A 20,263-nucleotide genomic window follows, 5' to 3' on the forward strand; every position below is an offset into this window, starting at 1 on the left:
CGCCTAAAACGATCAATTGTTCACCGACTTCAACGCCATGTTGCTGTGACGATCTCCAAATTGAGAATCCCAATTAGTTATAATTCTTACTAAGGGGGAATTCAGGAAGATAGACGTCCTGTGGTATTCAAATTTGGCTGATCTGATTATTTCTACCGCTGTTAATTTTCTTTCACTTATTATCGTAACATATTATTACTCTATTTATAGTGCGGAATACTGCTATGCTAGATCAGAATTTTGATATTAGGATATAATTTTTCTTTCTTACTTTCCAAATGATTAAATTGAAGCTATAAATTGCACATCTAGCATAAAACTGTCGGAGAAACAGCAAAGTATTAGTGTTGCTATGAACTATGACCTTACGAATTATGTAACATTAAATTCATTTCGGTGATGTGTAAAATATCCTTGCCCAACCAACCAAAATTATATTACAATTGTTCATCTTTGTACTTTCAAGAAACAATTTTTTCGCTTAAGTCTGCAGCATCGTGTAACAAAATAAAAAATTTTAGCGACCGTTTGAGTTGGACAGTTTTCGCATAATGTAACTGTGAGAAATTATTTTGTATAAAGATCCTGCTGATAGTAAAATTGATATTACAATTAGGTATCTGTATCTTTTTCTCTTTCACTGATCTATTGTGTGGTGAACAGTTCTAGTAAAAAAAATTGCCAGCAATTTTAGTTGAAACTTTCCGAAATTGAATATTACGGACTGATTTCACTAAAATTCTTCGATTCATTTTCAAAAGTTATAATTTACGAAACAAATTCAGAATTTCTCAGGGGATATTTCAGAGATTTTCACCGCATTTGCAAAAAAAAAAAAAATTGTGAAATAGAAGCCAAGTTGATGACTGCATACTGATAGTACAAATAAAGTTTTTTTTTCGGAATGTGGTCAAATAGGCCTCAATATTTTAAAGCTCAGTTGATCTGATTACAGCTAAATTGCGATGATAAATTATTTGGTAGCACCAAAATCAAAGCTGCAACGTATAAATTGTTTGTGCAATCGATCAATTATCTTGGATATTGATATGCACATACGTTTTCAAAAAAACAGAGAATGAGCAAAGTATCCATTCAAAGCGCTACATCTTTACTTAAGATGATTGAATTGAATTGAAAAACAAGTTTTCGCGTTATTCATGTTAGACAAGCGAAAATCTGTGTGATGTTTAAATTTTAGGATTCCAGCCGATTTATTTTCACCGCATTGGTACTTAGGCATTGTATTCTAGTTGTTCATTATTCCGAATAGTAAAATAGTTCTGCATTCAACCAGTTAATATATCCTATGAGCTATGATAGTATTTTACAGGTATTATGCTGATCATATTGCTATTATTGTACAAATTGGGCCTAAGTAAAGTTGGTGATGACGATTATACTTTGTAGTGTACTCGAAAAAATGTCTCTTAAGATTATTTCTTATTACATAGAGTTCGTTACTACCATGTAATATTTTCTGACCTCGGATATTTCGTATCCGTTAGCCAGGTGCAGTGAAATTTGTATTAAATTAAACAGTTTTAAAATCTAAGGTTGTCATTGTTTACGTTATGTATTCGTGCACTTAACCGTCAGTTGAACCACGTTCAAAACTGACTGCACATTGACTCCCGAGTGTTTCTGGCATTTGAAACCTTTCGTGTAGAGTCATATAAACGCTTTACACATATATCGACGTTATTTTAAAAGCTTACATCTTGATTATCGAGAAATGACAGATGAAGTTGGAGTAAGTACAATTGTCATAATTTGAAAAACAATCAAATGTACATGTACACTTACAAATGTAAGTCGTTGGTGATCATCAGTAGTAAAACCTTTGTGTATGTGACAATCAATGATATCCAAACATTGTTTATTAACAGGATATCAACGGATGTTTTCGATATTAGTGATTTACAATAACACAGTATGCCTTCCAGAGAGCTTCGCTCCAAATAATCATCTTACTTGTTTGACTAACAAGGAGAATATCAGACCTCCTCAAACTTCTAGGGTCGTCTCCTTAGGCTAAAACATGAAGTTTGAGTTTGCATAGTTTGGTCTGATGGACCTCTTTTCAATTTGGTTACAAATGATTATATCAGCAGCTTGGTGAGTGAAATATCGTAACAAGCGAAATGTGTTACGTATTTTTGACTTGAATATTAATTTTAATTTACATCTCATCAAGTTTCAATAATAAGATGGAAAAAAAAAATTTCAACAATAGGATTTGATATCTCCAAATGGGATAGAATATATTATTTCAGAGGATTAACGAGGTAACTTGGAATTCTCAACGATCAGATCTATTGTAAATTGAGCAAAGAAAGGGTCCATCAAATGAAACCTATCAGGAGCGCAATATTTTTAGCCAAAGAAACATTCGTAGAAGTTTCGGTAGAATCTACGATTCGGAGAGGCTTGATAGTTTCCTTATAAAATAGAGTTCTTGCAACAAATCAACAATATTACCTTATCTCAATTCACAATTATTTGCATTCGTTTAATGTAACAGAACTAGAATGAAGGGATTTGACGCTTCTGAAATACTTTTCTCGTGATGTTAAGTTATTTTTCCTGATCAGAAAGTAAAATTGAGGGATCTAACTTGTAATTTTCGCATATTGTAATGCAAGACCTGCTGCCTCCACTCGACTAATCCTGCTCTGAAGAGCGTTGGACGGGAAAATTTCAAGAAACAGAAAATTTCACAGAGCTGTATTAGGCAGTAATAAAAACTAATTTTTTCTATTGATGCGTTGCGGAAACAACGTTCGTGCCAGTGGAACAATGTGAAACGGATAACACATCTGAATTGCAAAAAAATGTATGACGCGCTATTATGGGGGGGGGGGGGTATCATTGAACGAACCACTGTTACATGAGCGGGAATCGTCCAAAACAACGAATGTATTTGTTGAATAGCCCCAAAGCAAATGGAACAATTATGAACTTTTCGCTGTAATTTACGTTTCTCAACAAGGAAAATCGTGTAATCCATCATATTAATAATATATGTTACACAACATAGTTTACAGACTGTTTGCATAATTTGAAAAATGAATTATGAGTTGTTCTCTAAAGAAAACTTTGGTATACAATACATTTTGTTTATAACCATGTTTTAAGAGGGTTCCTAACCCAAGAGCGTTTTATAACGTTCACGAGTTTTAAAATTGTATGGGTTCAGGAGTAAGCGGAAGGAAAAAATTGAGCAAATCAGAGTTAGAATTATGTTATTTCAGCTTAAATTAAAAAAAAAAAAATTATTTCGTAACATTAAAATCTGTGGCTGCTATGGCCACTAGAGTCATGGTATGCAAAAAGCTGCGTTGAAAATGGTAACCATGTTTTAAGCCAAACGAAGTATCTGACTAACGAAAACCAAAGATCGTTTTAAAGGCTAAGGTACCCTCTATCCTCCTATATATGGAACCGATTATCAATGAAGTTAACTTTAGTAGAGTTATGATTTTTTTTTTTGGTGCTAACTCATATTTTCTAGACTTCAGCAGTGTCTTCAGCTGTATATGTTGAACAGACATACGGATATTAAATTCGATCCATAGGAGGTTAGTATTCCATAATCATATGAAAGTCGTGTATAAATTTCAAAGTGATCGGATGAGCGGTTTTGATGAAATCGTGATGAGTTATCGAAAATGTGGTTTCGAGTGGCAAAACAATCGCGTTACGGCGAAGCGGGACTGGAAATTTATGCTCATAATTTGTTTAATTTCGCGAATTTCGGCTTCGTCAATCAATGAAAATAAAGATAATGGACCCGACTACAATAATATGCAGAAAACGAAGCATGGATGAAAAATTATTTTTGAGACTTAGGAACCCCATAAGTTACAAAATGTTGTCATTGAAAGATATGTTTAATAAGCGGAACAAGGCAAGCTTAACACATGGTTGTAAACAAAACACCAGCGAAAACATGCAGGTGATGTCTTATCCTGAGAAAAAATTGAAAAAAAAAAAAACCGAAAATAAAACATTTATTTAAATGATATGAAAATAATTCTGAAGAAATGTGTTAAAATGTTGCTCAAACTCTAATTTTGTACATTTTCGGGTGAATCACATCAAGTTTTGTGGCCAAGGTAACTATGCTGCCGACGTTTGGAGCTTATGCAAATAGTCTTACAGCTGTCAAACAGTAACAGCTACCAAAGTTGGACGATATAACGACCTATAAGACGCAACCTTACGAAATTTTAACAATTTTTTTTAACTAACTTGTCTGGCAGTATAGATCGGTGTATAAAATTAATTTTTCAATTTTTTTCGTTTTTATTTTTATTAATTTTTTTATTTTTCCCGTCCCTTAGAACCTGAATAATTTAGACAAAATATCACAATTTGCTATTTTTTATTTAATCAGACTAATCCAATTCATTTTCTTCAATTAATAATGCTTCCAAAATCCAAAGTGATAGTATCTGATCTCTGTAGTACACCATTTCCTGAACGATATTTTTAAGTGAACCAGGAGTGGCCAGCTTCCGCACTGAGCGCTACTACTCCATAATTGCCTATTCCTGAACACTTTATTCTTGTAACGAAGTTATCACAAAGGGACCCCATTACAGTTTGCCAAATGCTAAGTTCTTGTCCAATGCACTTATTTCAATTTTCCAAAGCCTTTGTTCTTTATATTTCAGCAATACAATACCGAGCAAAACTGGGCAAAATCGAGCATCGCTTAATTACAATTTGTTATTACATTACATTTCAATTACAAATTATATGTGGGATTTGCAATTAGCACGAAATAAACAACAGATTACATCTGCATCTTATAATTAGAAAAAAAATACAAATCACATAATGTTTTACAAATGCAATTTCTATTTTGCTTCCGTTTCAATTACAAGTTACACTTGTAATTTATGATTGGCCAATTAAAATTTCGCTTTCAGTGATGTCAACAGAAATAATCATTCCACGAAGTAACTGAATCACAGATAAAAACGCGCAAGGCCTATGAATACCAGACCTTGGTTCAATAAAAAATTTGCGTTGATTCAGCTGCAAATAGTACTACACCATTTAACTGTACAGTGAATATTTGTCTAGTACTTTGTGCGATTCAAGTGTCAGGAACAAAGAGTTAACAGTACTTATTGTTAGTCAACCATCTTGTCTTACATCGACTAGAACGCATATTTCCTCACACACACACACACACACACACACACACACAGACACACACACACACACACGCACGCACGCACGCACGCACGCACGCACGCACGCACGCACGCACGCACGCACGCACGCACGCACGCACGCACGCACGCACGCACGCACGCACGCACGCACGCACGCACGCACGCACGCACGCACGCACGCACGCACGCACGCACGCACGCACGCACGCACGCACGCACGCACGCACGCACGCACGCACGCACGCACGCACGCACGCACGCACGCACGCACGCACGCACGCACGCACGCACGCACGCACGCACGCACGCACGCACGCACGCACGCACGCACGCACGCACACACACACACACACACACACACACACACACACATATACATATATATTGTAAAAGTTTGTTAGAGAATTTTTTCAAGACCAGCTGTATAGATTTTGATCCATATTTTTTTGATATCAATTAATTCGATATCATTTATTTTATACCTACACGCGATCGTGTGAAAATAGTAGCAGTGATTCTGCTAGGCTAAAATTTAATCGAAATTAGGTCTAACTATGTACAAATTAAATGGTGAAACTGAAAAAGCCGTTTCAGTAAAAGCGATGCGAGAGGACCAGCCTCGAGACGACTACAATCCGTCATGGGATTAATAAAACTTGGTTCACATATACAAAACGGTGTGATATTTTCTGATGAAAATCAAGAATTGATTTCACCACCTGTTAAAATAATATAAATAGAATACTTTTCTGTAATTGCTCTGTACCTGACAGTATAATGTCTTTAAGTCAATATATAGAGTTAGTCTTTGGAAGGAAGTTCAGTCATGCCGAACCTAACATTGGCAAACTTTGGGGTCAATAAGACATGTCTGGAGACCAGTTATTCGTGGCAAGTAAGTCTAAACCTAATCGCCAAAGCGGCTACAAGCCTTTTTCCACTTGCACTGTGTGCACCAGAGCTCACGATGATCCATTCCGTACACCTTGCGGCATTTTTTCGTCTCTCCGCGCATCCGGCGAGGAGAAGCTGGCATTTTATTAGACACGGCCAAAAGTCCGTTGTTCGGCATGTAAGAGGGCAGAGTCCTTGGTGATAACTTTATGTGCTTTATAGGAGAACTCTGTAAGCAAAACACCAAATATATTATACACTGTCTTTTTTTCAGTGGTAAATATTTTACAATTCGCCTATACAAATTTCGTGGTGGAAAAATTTTTCGAAGTACTTTTTCATATGTAAATGGATGTATAAAAAAATTTGGAAAACATCTTAGAAGCTTTGAATTCCAACACTTTAAGAAATTTTATACAAAGATTTCAGAGTTTCAGTAAAGAAATTGGAATTACAATTCGAAATTCATTAAATTATGCATTTCAATTATAATCAGCAGAAGATCAAATACAAATTATATTATATGTTGTTATTTGTAATTGAATAATTACAATTTCACCCATCACTGATCACAAGTAATCAGAATTCAAAAGAATTTTTCAGAGTTTGTCAAAGCTTTTTGAATCTTACAGTGTTTTGTTCAAAAACATTTAGAAATGCTTTTTCATGAGAGAAGCATTTTGAGAATTATTATGTACGAACATTGCTGCCTTACTCATAATATTTCAACAATTTTTCAAGGATAATTACCGGAGAGGGAGTAACATTGAACGTGTTGCTCCTGTCTTTGATAGGCATTGTAGTGTTTTCAACTGGGACTGCCTCTAGACGCAATTGTTTTTGATACTCTGGATCTTCATGGGGAGGACGTGCCATGTCCCGATGTGACATGGTGGGTGGAGAGCTTGTGTGGCATCCGAGGGCGACTTCTGTGTAGTAAAATTCTTCCTCGTGATTCGACATATCATCATCTTCGTTGTCGTCTCCATTTTGCCTTTCCTTGGGGCTAAGGAAAAGAAAAAAACTTTCAGTACTTTCAAGATCTTTATTCAATAAAATACAAGAAAATCGGCTAATAGACTGATCTAAGAGTATACCAATTCTATAATTTGTACATAAAGAAAATTTTTTCCCGAACATGCACAGGAAGTAAATTTCGGGTTTGAACGTATTTTTCGAATCTTTAATACTTTCCAAACAAATTTTAATAGTTTCAGACTTCGCCGATGTCCACGGTATAATATGGGAGCTGAAATTCTGGCGCCAAATCAAAATGAATGCTAATGGATACGGTTTTAGTTTTACATCGGTTCGAAAATCATTCTCAGCACCCGTTATTACTCGAGTACTATTTCACGCCAAACAAAATGACAGTAAGAATTATTAAAATATGATGTTAGCGTTTCGAAGTCCTAAAAACTGAGAATTCGAGTCGCGGAATTCATTTGCTACGTAAGCGGTTGGAAAACAGCTCACGATATTTCTCAACAGAATGGACGGTAAGCTGCTGCTCCGCTAGATGGTAACTTTATGTCGTTGCTGTCGCTACAAGTCTTTTTCGCAGAGAAAGTAATCCTTCGAGTGATCGATACCCGTTTGAATTGCAAAGTTGTAGACGATGAATACTTGACATTAAATTTATGCTCAGTTACAAAACGTTATTCAAGATAAATTTTTCTAATACTAAAATTGTGAATAAGAAATATGTAGACTCACCCTAGATGTAGTTTTCGTACGTGTTCCTCGATGGCAGCACAGGTCGTTTGGATATCAAGACATCCCGGCCAGGTGCATTGGAAGACCATGCGATGCGCCTGCAATAAAAGACACGTTAAAGTTAACCAGTTATACCTAATTAGTTCGATAAGGTAGGCTAATCACGTAAACTATTTATTGGTTTGCTTTACTGGCGTTCGCATGGGGCATTAAGTGATTGATTGAAGTGAATTTAAAATGTGTAATCTTTAGAACACCGTACAAAATTAGTTTTGAACATAGGTATGTAACTGTGTTCTGCAAAAAAATTTCCGAAAGCAAAACGCTAGACAAAGTTTATGTAAAGCAGATATTGTGCAATGTACGTGAATTTTTATTAGTACGTACAACAGTGCCACATTTACTGATCAAGTCACTTTTGCGCATTTTTGGCACTAATGTCGACCAAAGATTGCTGAAGGCACCCAACCATGGCTATTGTTTTGAAGTAAACAAAAGGGCGCTGAGGGCACGGGGGGAAGAGGAGAGATCCTGTATTTACCGACTCGCGTGTGGGAATTACAATGTTAATCAAGTCGCTAACAATGAGAAATTTATGTATCGAAGCTCCTTGCACCGTTTCGCGCCTGGTTGCACTGATCGTGAGCTTCAAAACTCTTCATTTAGCTGACTGACCCCAGCAACCTTTGACAATTTCACTACTCTCGGTACCTGAGGGACTTTTCGTGTTCTAGAAATAATGAGGAATGACACGTTACAGGACTTCGCACAACATTTGCTACTGTTCGAAAAAAGCTCAATGGGTAAAAGTAAACTGTTACATCCCCTTAACGTCATCTTTTTCGGATAATTAGTTGCGGAGATGAGAAGAAGATAGGTAAAGATTCAAATAAGTGCGTACGGAACTTCATCGTGGAAAGAAATATTCGTAGAAACAAACACGAAAATTTCTTATTCTTATTATAAGTAAATTCTTTTTTCACGCAATACGGATGAACTAGATTTTTCACCTCCGTGTTCAAGACAGCCTTGTGGGGAGGATAGAGAATCGACGTCGCCAGTCCACAACATGGTCTGCGACCATTGCGTGTAATGTGACACCCTTATGGAGAGGGAGTATCGAAAAGAAAAGAGGGTGGGGAATCAATACCACGTGAGGAGCTCGCACCCTCCTCGTGCACCTCGTGTAGCGGTTAAAGCCGGCCGGCGCTCGTTTCGACGTAAACAAAAGGAGACGCCTACGCCACTCGGTCGGGTCATCGATTTTTCCCACTAGAGGTGTTCGAGTCCAGTGCGTCGTCGCCGTGCGGCAAAGTCCGTGGTGTTTAGAACGGTGGAATGAAGGAGAGGAAGAGAACGCGCAATAGCAGCTACTAACAATGGGACAAAGTACAGCCAGTTCTCAGTCCAGGGGAAACTGACATTGATGGACATTCCCAGCTGACTGACACATTTTTCGCGCCATGTATATATTCCAAGCATATCTTTCGAGGGATAGAGGAATCGGTCGAACCGTCTCACAATCAGCAAAAACTTAGATAAAGGGATAAAAAACCTTTTAAAAAATCTCCAGCATTATTATTTGTGAGCCAATGATAGTAATCACGAATGAAACAGTATCTGTGTGATGGAAGTGAATCAGAGCAGATTTATACTCTTATAGTGATGCTATGCCAGGTTTTCGAATTACTCCTGCGCGGAGCGATAAAATATAATTTTCTATTACCAATCATCAATTTAGGTGTTTGTAAACTGCACCGAAAAAGTAAGCAAGTTTTCATCGATTTCAAGCAAGCGTCATTGATTAGTCGTTGCTGAATGCTACAACGAAAATCTATTGTGTTACTACGTTCAGAAGTAATTCGGAAACTCGCATCAGACCATTCAGACGGTCGCGTTATAAGGTATATTAAGTCTTCACTTTTACATCGATAAATACGATTAACATTCGATTGTCAACAATTCAACGTCCAATTTGTCGGTACATGGATGCGATACGTGGATTATTTAGGGGTTTATTTCCTTACTTTAAATTTCTTTGTCTCGTTTTAGATAACTAAGGTCATGTCCCTTACACGTATACGCTATTTGTTTCTACCTGCATACATGTAAATAATACAGGTATATAGTATTCGTTTGTAATTCGACTCGTCGATATGAAAAACTGTTTTGAATCGAAGAGATTTGGAAATATACCGCAAATCACACTTAAAGGGAGTGCTATATACACTCAAGTGAATTAACATGACTTCAGATTTGGTATCGAGAAAGCGGATTTTAGTTTGTAATAGACATGTGTATGCTTCCAAGGTACAAGCGACCTGGCGTATAACGTAACAGGATCGGTGTTACAATGCTGACGTCACCTGTAGCTAGCATTAAGTAAAACCCGAGTCGAGCAGATAAATCCACGTAAAAATGCTTAGTGTCAATATTCCCAGCGAAGGTCATAGGATCTTGTTACATTCGGAACATATGGTATGACAAGGCTGACTGGTCACCGGAAAACTGAGAATTTGGCGTTTTCTAGTGAAATATTTTATTTTCTCTTTGTCAACCAAAAATTTTTGATCTTATTTTACAAAGCAAGGTAGCTCTGATGAGCAAGATCGTATTTTTGGGTGTCTTGAAAACGTCAAACAAAATACGTCTCTGTTTTTTCGTTCACAATGATCAAGAGAAATTAAGAACCAGGAAATGACTGGGTTTTATATAAAAATAATTATAGCAACCAGGCTTGAACAATTACGTCTGTAACTTTTTAAATGATAGGGTATTTTCCGCACCATAGGGCGAGATAATACTACACGTATATCATTACAATATCTTAATAAGACAGGCATTGAACAAGTGCTGGTTTATTAATAGACTTATCAAAATGAATTAAGGGCGCTCTGGGTGCCAAGCTTGGCATGCGGGTATTGCATGAAAAGACACGTGGGACGCTCCGTTTTTTTGGCGGGATGGGGAGAGATCGGAGGTCTGGTACATTGGGCTATCGATAATGTACTTTACTGTACAGCTACAAACAATCGCTTTGTTGTGTTCGCTAAAACTCACGAAGCGATTCAAACGAGCTTCCTGTGTTACCGACAATACAGCGAGCTGTGTTTTACACTTTTTCTTGTTCTAAGTAACAAAATAGTTAGGTATAGGAATAACGAAACCACAGAATTTATGATCACGTTTGTATAGTAATTCGAAAAATTACGCAAAAGCGATGAAAAAATATGCGGTTCCGCTGTACATCAGCGTACCATAACCTTAAAACAATGAGAATGAACTGTACGGTTATTTGACGTGTTTCCGTCAACTTTTCCTGATAAACACACAAGCATGATCATAAACCCTATAATTTCTTAAAGTTTGAAGAGATTTCATTGTTCAGGGTGAGAAACAAGCACAAGTTACGGTATGCTCAATCTGTCGGTAAAACAGGAAGGTCCGAAATTCCGTCCTCAAGGTCACGACAAGGATTTTCACCAAGAAAAAGTACCGCGTGCGCCTGGGCACGTACATTTTTTCCATGTTTTAGCCGTATTTTTCTTCATGCGAAGGCTGCACGGCGTCATAAGACAGCAGGACGCGAAGGCGCAGAGGGCGATGTCTGGCGAGTCACGCGGGAACCGGCGAGCGCCGGGCGGCCGTCCATCCCGGGGTCACAGACCTACTTCCCTCTCTCTCTCTTTCCTTCTCTCCTTCTTTCCTTCGAGTCCGCGTAGCCTGCATTTGCCTTCGTAGTTCGTACAAAAGCCCAATCCTTCTCTCCCAGAGTCAATGCACCGTCATCAGACCTTAGGCCTAGTTCACTGCTTTGAAATTTTGCAACCTTCGTCGGATTTTTTTTTTTCGTATTTACTGGATATTTTTTCAAAAATTTTCCTCATAATCACATAACCGCAATCATAAGTCCTGACATTACTCAAATTTTGAAGATTTCGTTATTCAAGAAAAAAATAGTGAAAATTATGATTTACTGAATCGATCGGTTAAACAGGAAGGTTCACATCCCCTGGGTAGAACTTTTTGAATCATATGACTAGATATTTTCAGCTATACGTTCCATTCGTACAGTGATTCATTTGTTAAAACATTCGGAGAGCGATGGAAACTGCGGACGAACGCAGTACAACATGTTTTGGTTTAGATAAGAACGAAGGATAATATTACCGACATCGAGGAGCGATAAGGACTCCAATCAGTGAATAATACCTGGACAACGCGTCGAGAGATATGATTGAAGGTTCGAAACAAAGAACGTGTGTCACGTGTGTAGCACAATGAATAACGTCCGTGTCATCTCTTCGTTTTCACTCTTTGTAATCGCGACTTGATGAGATCAGTTTGAAGGAGACGGGGAAAAAAATTGGAAACAAGAGAATCGGGTTCCGAGATGTCAAAAGAGGTATACAAAAATGATAAGTGCGTGTTACAGAAGGTTGAGGAAAAACAAAAAAGAACGCACGGGTATCTACAGCTGTGCCGCTGATCGCCAGGTTGCTGTACGTAAAGTCGGAGACGCAGTTCTAGGGTTGCTGCCCTGGTGCGTGCGTGATTGCTGTGTGCGTGTCGAACGACCTTACGCTCACAAGTGTCTCGCGGGACGAAACATGTGCAGCTGTGGTACAGGGAACATCTGAATATTATCATCCGAAGCGTCTTGATCCGATGCAACTAAACGCAACCGAACCCAGCCAAACCTGAGAGATGAGCCAGAAGTAAGGCGTAGCAGCACGTTTGATTGTGAGAGAAACTTGTAAGCTGGAGCGATTCCTTCAGATTTTTTACTGTAATCAGCACGCAAACGTGATTCAAACCTACGCGCAAACCGATTGCGCAACTTGGTCGGTAAGACCGCAGAGTACAATCGCATCAATACATCGTGAGGCAATGTCCAATTTATCGTTAGGGCGGTTCAGCCCCGAAATCGATTGTGATCAAAAAATACCGTATTTACTAGGAACACAGAGTTTTATCGAGGAACTGCAGCCCTTCCAAATCTTTGCTTACAAAATAAAAATATATCTATAAGACGGAATTTCTTGAAAAACTTGGTAGTGTGTTCAAAATTTTGCAAGGATTCAAAAAATTCACAATAATTCGCTAGATTACCAATATTGTTGCAGGGGCAAGATCGAATCGATTTTTCTGTGATGAAGAGGTTACGATGTCCTGTAGATTACTAAAAAATTCTATATAAAGTGGTAGTACATTAAGAGATTTACAAATCTTCTCTCAACTAATTACACATATAAATGTGAATAATCCGAACATTATTTTTAATAATTTTATGCGATTATTTATTAACAGGAAGGTATTTAGCATGATATATCCAATGGGACAAAAACATACGATCTTGAATCACTCAAAAGATGAGGTATCGTGCAAATAGTAGTCAATGCAAGTGCGATCCGTGGTATGAATTAATCAAGGAGGGAGGGGTGCGCACCATGCAGGATCGAGTGTCCAGGGAGTTTGTTTTCTTGAGAATTCCCGAGTCACCCCGGCAAGTATCGGTACCAGGTCGCATGTGGATGTGCGAAGGCGGTATGAGGCATAAGGGTCAATGGCCGACTCTCACCACACGGCGCAGACGCACCGACACGAGGGTTCCACCGCCAGTTTGTTTTGATTCTCCGGGCGTTACTCCGCCCGCCCCGACCGACCACGGCCGCCGCAGCTGCCTGACGGAGATCCCTCCGCGTTATACGCCACCGTAGGCATGTGTGGCTACACGCGAGTACCTCGACGCAGAAAAATAGTACACACACCGCCGCGTCCAGGGAACGAGACTTCGGCAGGAGGAACGGCAACGCAGGAGCAACGGCAGGTTTCCTTTGTCTTCGCTCCGACCGCGTGTTCCCATCCCCGCTGCAGCAACATCCATCCACAGGTTGCGGTTCACCCGGCCCCTAGGATCTTGTGGGTTCACCCGAGGGGCCATTCACTTGTGGATTTCACTAATTCAATGGCTTCGATCGCAGCGACATCGGCTAGATCACATTCTTTAATCGAATGAAATCGAATTACTTCGAGGTGACGCTATACTTGAGCAAAATTACTAATATATATTCAGGTTTTCAGATTCATTTTTCAACAAAGCAATAAAATTGAATTTTCCCTTATCAGTTAATAATTCGGATATTACAAAATGGCGCTTTTAAGCGTAGGATTAATTAAATTAAACGTAGGATGCTGCATGCCAGAAGGAAAATGTCTTGCAATATCCATTTCGGTATCTGGCCATTCAGCGGATTTAACACGAGTACACCATCCCCTTATAAATTATTAGTCTTAGGAATTACAGAGAATTCATTGGGACACCTATTTAAATAATTCAAAATCATTGCGTGTCAGTTGGAAATCACAAGCTAGGCTTGGAAATCATGCAAAATTTCTGGAAGTGTTGCAGAAAACACTTCATTGGCATATTTTATGATTAATTTTCATTGATTTTCAATGTTATTCCTGGTTTTCAATGATCTTCTAGTGTTCTAGTTGATTTCTTGTAATTCTATCGGATTAAAAAATTATTAGAAATCATCTGGAACGTTGGAAAATCAAATCATAAGATAGAAACAAGTAGAAATTATTGAAAATCAATTGAAATCATTAATTTGACATAAAGTGAATGTAGCGAATAATGCTTCGCATGTAATCAAGTCTTATTGTTAGAAAACAGTAAAATAACGAAAATTCATCATAGCTACGAAGTGATTTTCGAGAAGTGAAAGTCAAGGTAATTTTGAGAATTAGATGCTCGAGAGAAAAATCTGGGAAACCACGACGACCGTTGGTTCGACATTCTTTGTTAGCACCGGGACGTTTTCGGGAAACCCGTCTAGCCAGCCGCCCTCCAAGTCCCTCACCTCGCCCCTCATCGGCTCGAGTCACCCTCGGTCATCTCAAGGTTTTTGACTTCACCCTTTGTTCTCAGGCTGGTTGATAGCTCCGAGCTCGGTCGATACTTTTTATATATTTTATACCCCGTCCGCTGCTCGCCTTTGAAAACCGTACACCAAATTGTTCCAAGTCGTCTTAAAACATCTCTCAAATCAAATAAAACTGGCTGATACAATGAAATATCAATGTCGGAACTAACTACAATTTATTTATTTTTTTTAATACACGACAACGATCAATCCTGAGTCGGAAAATTTTCTAGAGATAGAGAAGAGAAGTAAACTTTTCGATAACACTTCCATCTTGCAATCAATTGCAAACTAATTTTTGTTGAATAAAGACTTTCATGGATTAGAAGAGCCAAAAATTTATCTGTACAATAATGTATTACCCGCCTGTTGAAGTAAATATTTGCATCAATTCGTTTGAAAACTCGCGGTTGTCAACTGATCGCGGCTGCAAAGCACAAAAAAAAAAATCTTGAGGAGTATACAGAGCTCAGCCAGGCAAAGTTTATGATCGTTTTTCAACCCGTCTAAGTAACATAGGAAAAATCCGTGCAATACAGGTCTTCTGCAGATTGAGTACACGGTGCAGGTGGCGAAATCAACCTCCGCCAGCAAGCTGCTTCAAAATTTATTACGTTCACTGATAATTATGGTCGCCATTACCGCAGCGGAGTAAGAAGGTGAAAATATCCAGAAGAGAGCAAGGTAACTGAGAAATAAATTCACAGTAGAGTGCTGGATTCGAGTTTGTCATGATTCATGCGCACGGTTATGGCAGAATTTTGTAAATTCCGTCTCTACATATAGCGGAAGTTATTCTGCCGAGTCCGTGCGACCCGGAAGTCGGTCGGAAAGAGGACGGTTGCGCAGATAGGCGAGAAATTGAGCGGGAAATAATTAAGGCTGCTTCCGACGAGGTCCATTTTTTGCTGCTCAGTCATTAACGATACTGGCCACCTTCGATACTGCTGCAGTCTAATGCGTTTTTTTCTGTTTTGGTAATGATTTTTCACCGGCTAGAATCACCGCGCGGACTTTTCACGAACCTTGTGGTTCGAAATAAAGAGCGATCGATTGGACGTTACGTCGTCTGCTGGTTACAACTCTGCAGGTGAAACCCAATTGCTCCATGCGTGTACTCACGAATCGAGTTGTCCTGGATAGGTGCGTGTAAAACAAGGACACCATGTCCACTGAATGCGCACGGCTCTATGGTGTGCAATACGTTACGCGTGACGGGTGGCCGAGAATTCAGCAGCCTGCGCATGCGCATCAGGCTTGTTTACATCGCCATTATATTCGAAGGCGCGGGTAAAATCGTGCGCGTGGTCGAGGATCAGGGATGTACACTGACCTGATCGAGGGGGACGCGGAAGAGGAGCCGGTGAAGGGCGGGAGGGAGAAAAGGAAGGGAAAGGTCCCGGAGATTACGGAGAGTGAGAAGCAGGGAGAGAATGAAGAGAGAAGGAAGAGAGTCGAGAGACTATGCCGCGAGAACACTGGAGGCATAGTGAAAATTACCTCAATCACGCGGTTGCCTCATCCTCGATCTGTCTTTCGACTTTGAGGGCAAGTTGAAGTGCCGACGAAGTGAGAAAATGGTATTTTATTATTTATTCTTTTCCCCGCAGAGTAACTTAATATTTTCAAACTTCGGGAAATGATGGTCCTTGCAATTGTGTTTGTGGGTTGTCTTAAAATAGTTCAAAAATCGATGTAAAAACACAAACATGTGGGGTTCGAATATCAGTAGCGTATCGTAACCTCAAATTCATTGAGAATCTGTTGTATGTTTTGTCTTTCCGAGAATATTTCATATTCACTCGAGTCAACACACAAGCACAAGCAACAGCCCCGTCATTTGTCAAAGTTTGAAGAGATTCCATAACTCAGAAGAAGTGAGAATTGTAAAATATGGTTTTAGTTCTAGTTTTTTTTATATCAAGTACATTCTAATTAAGGTCAAGTAGTGAATTTAACAAAGGATATCAGTGATATTTAGATCAATAGTCACTACTTTCTAATTAATAATATTACGATTCAACATCTCTTAGCACAAAGCGTTAAATCTACTCGGTTTCGAAATTGAATTTCCTTACAAGATCGAACGATTTGAATCTCATCGTCTTTGATAGTTTACGCGCGGTTTCGATCAAGTTGGTGAAACTAACGAGCAGAAGAAAATCTGCTCATATATTGATTCAATAAACCAATAAAATCAATTTCTTTATCGCAGGTGTATTTTCATGAGAAGTAGGAATTCTTTCACAATCAGACTTGGAGAGTGTATAATATGGACCAATGCAGGTTAAATAAGTAAATCATCCTTTCTTAAGAAAAAAAAAAAATGAGCCGTCACGGGACGCCTGGTAGATGTGAAACATCGACATTATTTTGTAAAATTAAAATTAATTATAATTAATAATCAATTTAAAAAAATTAAAATTAATTAAAATTAATAATCAATTAAAAAAAAAAACACACCAAATATACGCGTGCTTAATGCACAGATAAATGCACACTTTAATTATAAAAATATAATTAACTTACTGATGACTTGATAGTGTGTCATCGGGTGATTTTGCTTTTTTTGCAGGAGGCTGATCACTTTCACTCTCTAAATTATTACTGTCAGACATTTTATTATCAGAATAATTTGTTTTCAAGTAAAACACAGGTTATGTGTACTGTAGTAAACAAAAACAAAACACTGTATACACTCCGGAAGTATACAATGCACAGTCGATTGCGCACGGCGACGCGTCGCCACACCGTACTACCATCATATAGCGTGGCGACGCGTCGCCACGGCTTGCGTCGCCACGCCAGAAATCTGTTTTACGTGCGGCTATAGATGTTTCACATCAAAACCTGAAGATCTGGGTCAAAAACTCTTCCGCGCTACGTTCACGTCGAGGTCAAGCTATACTACACAAATGTGTGCATGCAGCTGAGATGTACCCGATTGGCCAGAGCTATGTGTGAGTGATCGTACGGGATCGTAACAGAAGTGCAGAAGAGCTGGACTCCCGGTTTTCGACACCTATCAAGGCTCGCGACAGAAAGAAAATCTCTGTGCCATCAAAAGAACACAAGACGGCTGGCTGGTCGACTTGCGTAATCACGGGTTTCGACCCGTGGTCGACTTGTTCAGTAGTTTCTCATTCTGAGCAACATGTTCACGTTGCAGAGCTATATAACTATACGTTGATAATAAAAAAAAAAAAAAAAAAAAAAACAGTCAGCAGTTGAGATAATGGCAGCAAAAGTACGGAGTCTTTTTGGTCGGAGGTGTGCACTTAGCGATGCTACGTATCGGGGTACTTGAGACAGAGAAAAAGATTGCTGGAGACTAGCAGTGGTTACCAGGCGTTTATGTGTCGTTATCTGTGACCGGTGTTATGAATTATTTCGCCATCTCGATCATCTCAATAAACGGGTAATCGTAGGAAGACGCACGGTGGAGAGGGGCACGAATGCCTGCTGTACTCGCATCCGCCGTATTTGTGTAGGTAAACTTGAAAGTAGCTTTCATAATTTAGACGGGACCGAGTCTTTTGTATTCTTTTTTCTAAACTGGGTACTTTCTACGTAGTGTTCATTGCAATAACGTAAAATGAGAATCTGTAAAGCCAAAATGCACGGGTAATACAGTATCGTAAGTGGTAATCATGTGATGGTTATTAGTCAATTTTCCAATCCTCACGGTACAGAAAACATTGTGGAAATTGTTAGACTTTCATTTTATGATGATAAGTCGATCGAGAGTAAGATAAACGATAAGGAACGATCTCTATAATTAATTGCGACGGCCATGACAGTTAGTGTTTTATATTTACTGCCACCAGATGGTGGTGTATTCTAAACTTAATTCATGGACCTCAGTATACTTACCATTAGCAATCGATCAATTGATTACATAAATCAGTTAGCATTACATTTGTAGAAGCGCCATGTTTCGAAAAACGTGACGAGCATGAAAGATGAGGAGAAAATAGATGAATACCATTGCCATATAAGCTGCAGCGCCGTGAACGGGTCAATAAGCGGTAACGTAAAGAGATATGCTATCGGCCGTTAGAATTGCGAATTGAGTCGCACCAGCGAAGGTCAAAGATTTGCAAACATTTGGCTGGAGTGGCGAGGCCGCGTCCACTGACAAGTGGATGGATGGAGTTCTGCAGCCGCGCGGCCGTACTCGCGTTGACGACGACGAAGGAGGAGTAGGGGAGTTTGGTGCTGGGGTGGGGTTTAGGAGTCTACAAGGATAACGTTACCCTAGGCCAGGACTATCAACAGCAGCTGTACGAATTATCCGACGCGTACGGTTTAGTACATGTAGCTGTATAGTCCCGCCAATAAGCCCGCTAAATATAAAAATATACCCAACGTACTGCGCGACTAGACTTGCGAAATGCGTCGCTGATTCAACGACTCACGATCGAACATTATCGACAAACACATCGCCACTCCTCGACACTAACTCTAAAATTGCGTCCGTCAATTTCCTCTGCATGCATTATAACTCAGGATGATTTTGGCGTGTCTTAAACTCTGAGAAATTACTGGATTTGTGATCGCTGATCTTGTGGAATCATAGAAAACATTCGAAAAATTGGGGGAACACTGCGAATACACTTGTATTATAATTGATTTTCACTTGCGTTGACGTTATTTTTGGTGGTTTTCTATTCGTTTTCTTAACTTTTTTATAGATACTTATAATTTCCTGAAGTTTGAAGATTTGCTTACTCCGGGTAGGGAAAAACATCATTCACCGAGTTTGTCGGTAAAACAGGAAAGTTAGAAATTTGCTTGGATGTGTATGTTTCCACAAAGGGTTAGAATCTGGTCAGAGTTGGGTTGAGGTGACCGCTAACGATGGTGGAAGTAGCTGAACTCGAACTCGCACCCAATCTTTTAAATTTGAGTTTGAATGTTTCCACCCGATTCTGACCGGATTCGAACCCTCGGTGGAAGCAGACTCGATAACTGGAAAAATATCATGGTTGGTATCGCCACAAAGATCACAAGTAAATTTGTGTCCCCTGTCCAGTGGATGTGGCGGTACCGATAAATGAATAATTATCTGATAACAGGCAGCCATTGCACCTTTCACCAGGAGGAATGAATGATATTCGTGGTCGTGCGACTGTAGACGTAAAAATAACAAGTATGCTGAGGATAATAACAACAATAACGAAGACTATACGTAACCTCGGCATGCCAAATCCTTAAGAATAAATGGACGGTCTTATATAAACGGTTTCACCACCTGAGTGTGTTGCGACTATAGACAACTTTCTCCTATAATTTGCGTCTATTCGGCCTAAATATCTTGGCAGTGAATCGAATAGCTATTAGTTACACGATTGCGTTAAACCCGCATTGCAAACGTGAGTAAATCTTTACTCCGTGATCAAGGATTGATAGCCAGTGTGTCCACGGGCGTTAACGCCTCGAGCGATACCTGCGATTCTGTCAAAGTTCAAGGTCTTAGAAGGGCTAACCCTTGCGTAACGTAAATAATTGTAAATAATAATATACATGCGT

General features: G+C 39.1%; 1 protein-coding gene across 3 annotated transcripts in view; it reads right to left on the reverse strand.

The window, feature by feature from the left end:
• Positions 1 to 5,552: 5,552 nt before the first annotated feature.
• Glut4EF (Glucose transporter 4 enhancer factor) overlaps positions 5,553 to 20,263 on the reverse strand; it is an 84,353-nt gene continuing 69,642 nt past the window's right edge. For all 3 annotated transcript variants that reach the window (XM_046612883.2, XM_046612886.2, XM_046612885.2), the window contains exons 5-7: positions 7,800 to 7,897; positions 6,834 to 7,089; positions 5,553 to 6,312 (exon numbers count right to left, since the gene is read on the reverse strand). In XM_046612883.2, coding sequence (XP_046468839.1) covers positions 6,097 to 6,312; positions 6,834 to 7,089; positions 7,800 to 7,897 — 570 coding nt within the window. In that variant the 3' untranslated portion in view covers positions 5,553 to 6,096. The remainder of the gene's footprint in view (positions 6,313 to 6,833; positions 7,090 to 7,799; positions 7,898 to 20,263) is intronic.

This window comes from Neodiprion pinetum, chromosome 2 (assembly GCF_021155775.2).
Source record: "Neodiprion pinetum isolate iyNeoPine1 chromosome 2, iyNeoPine1.2, whole genome shotgun sequence".
Taxonomy (NCBI): Eukaryota; Metazoa; Arthropoda; class Insecta; order Hymenoptera; family Diprionidae; genus Neodiprion; species Neodiprion pinetum.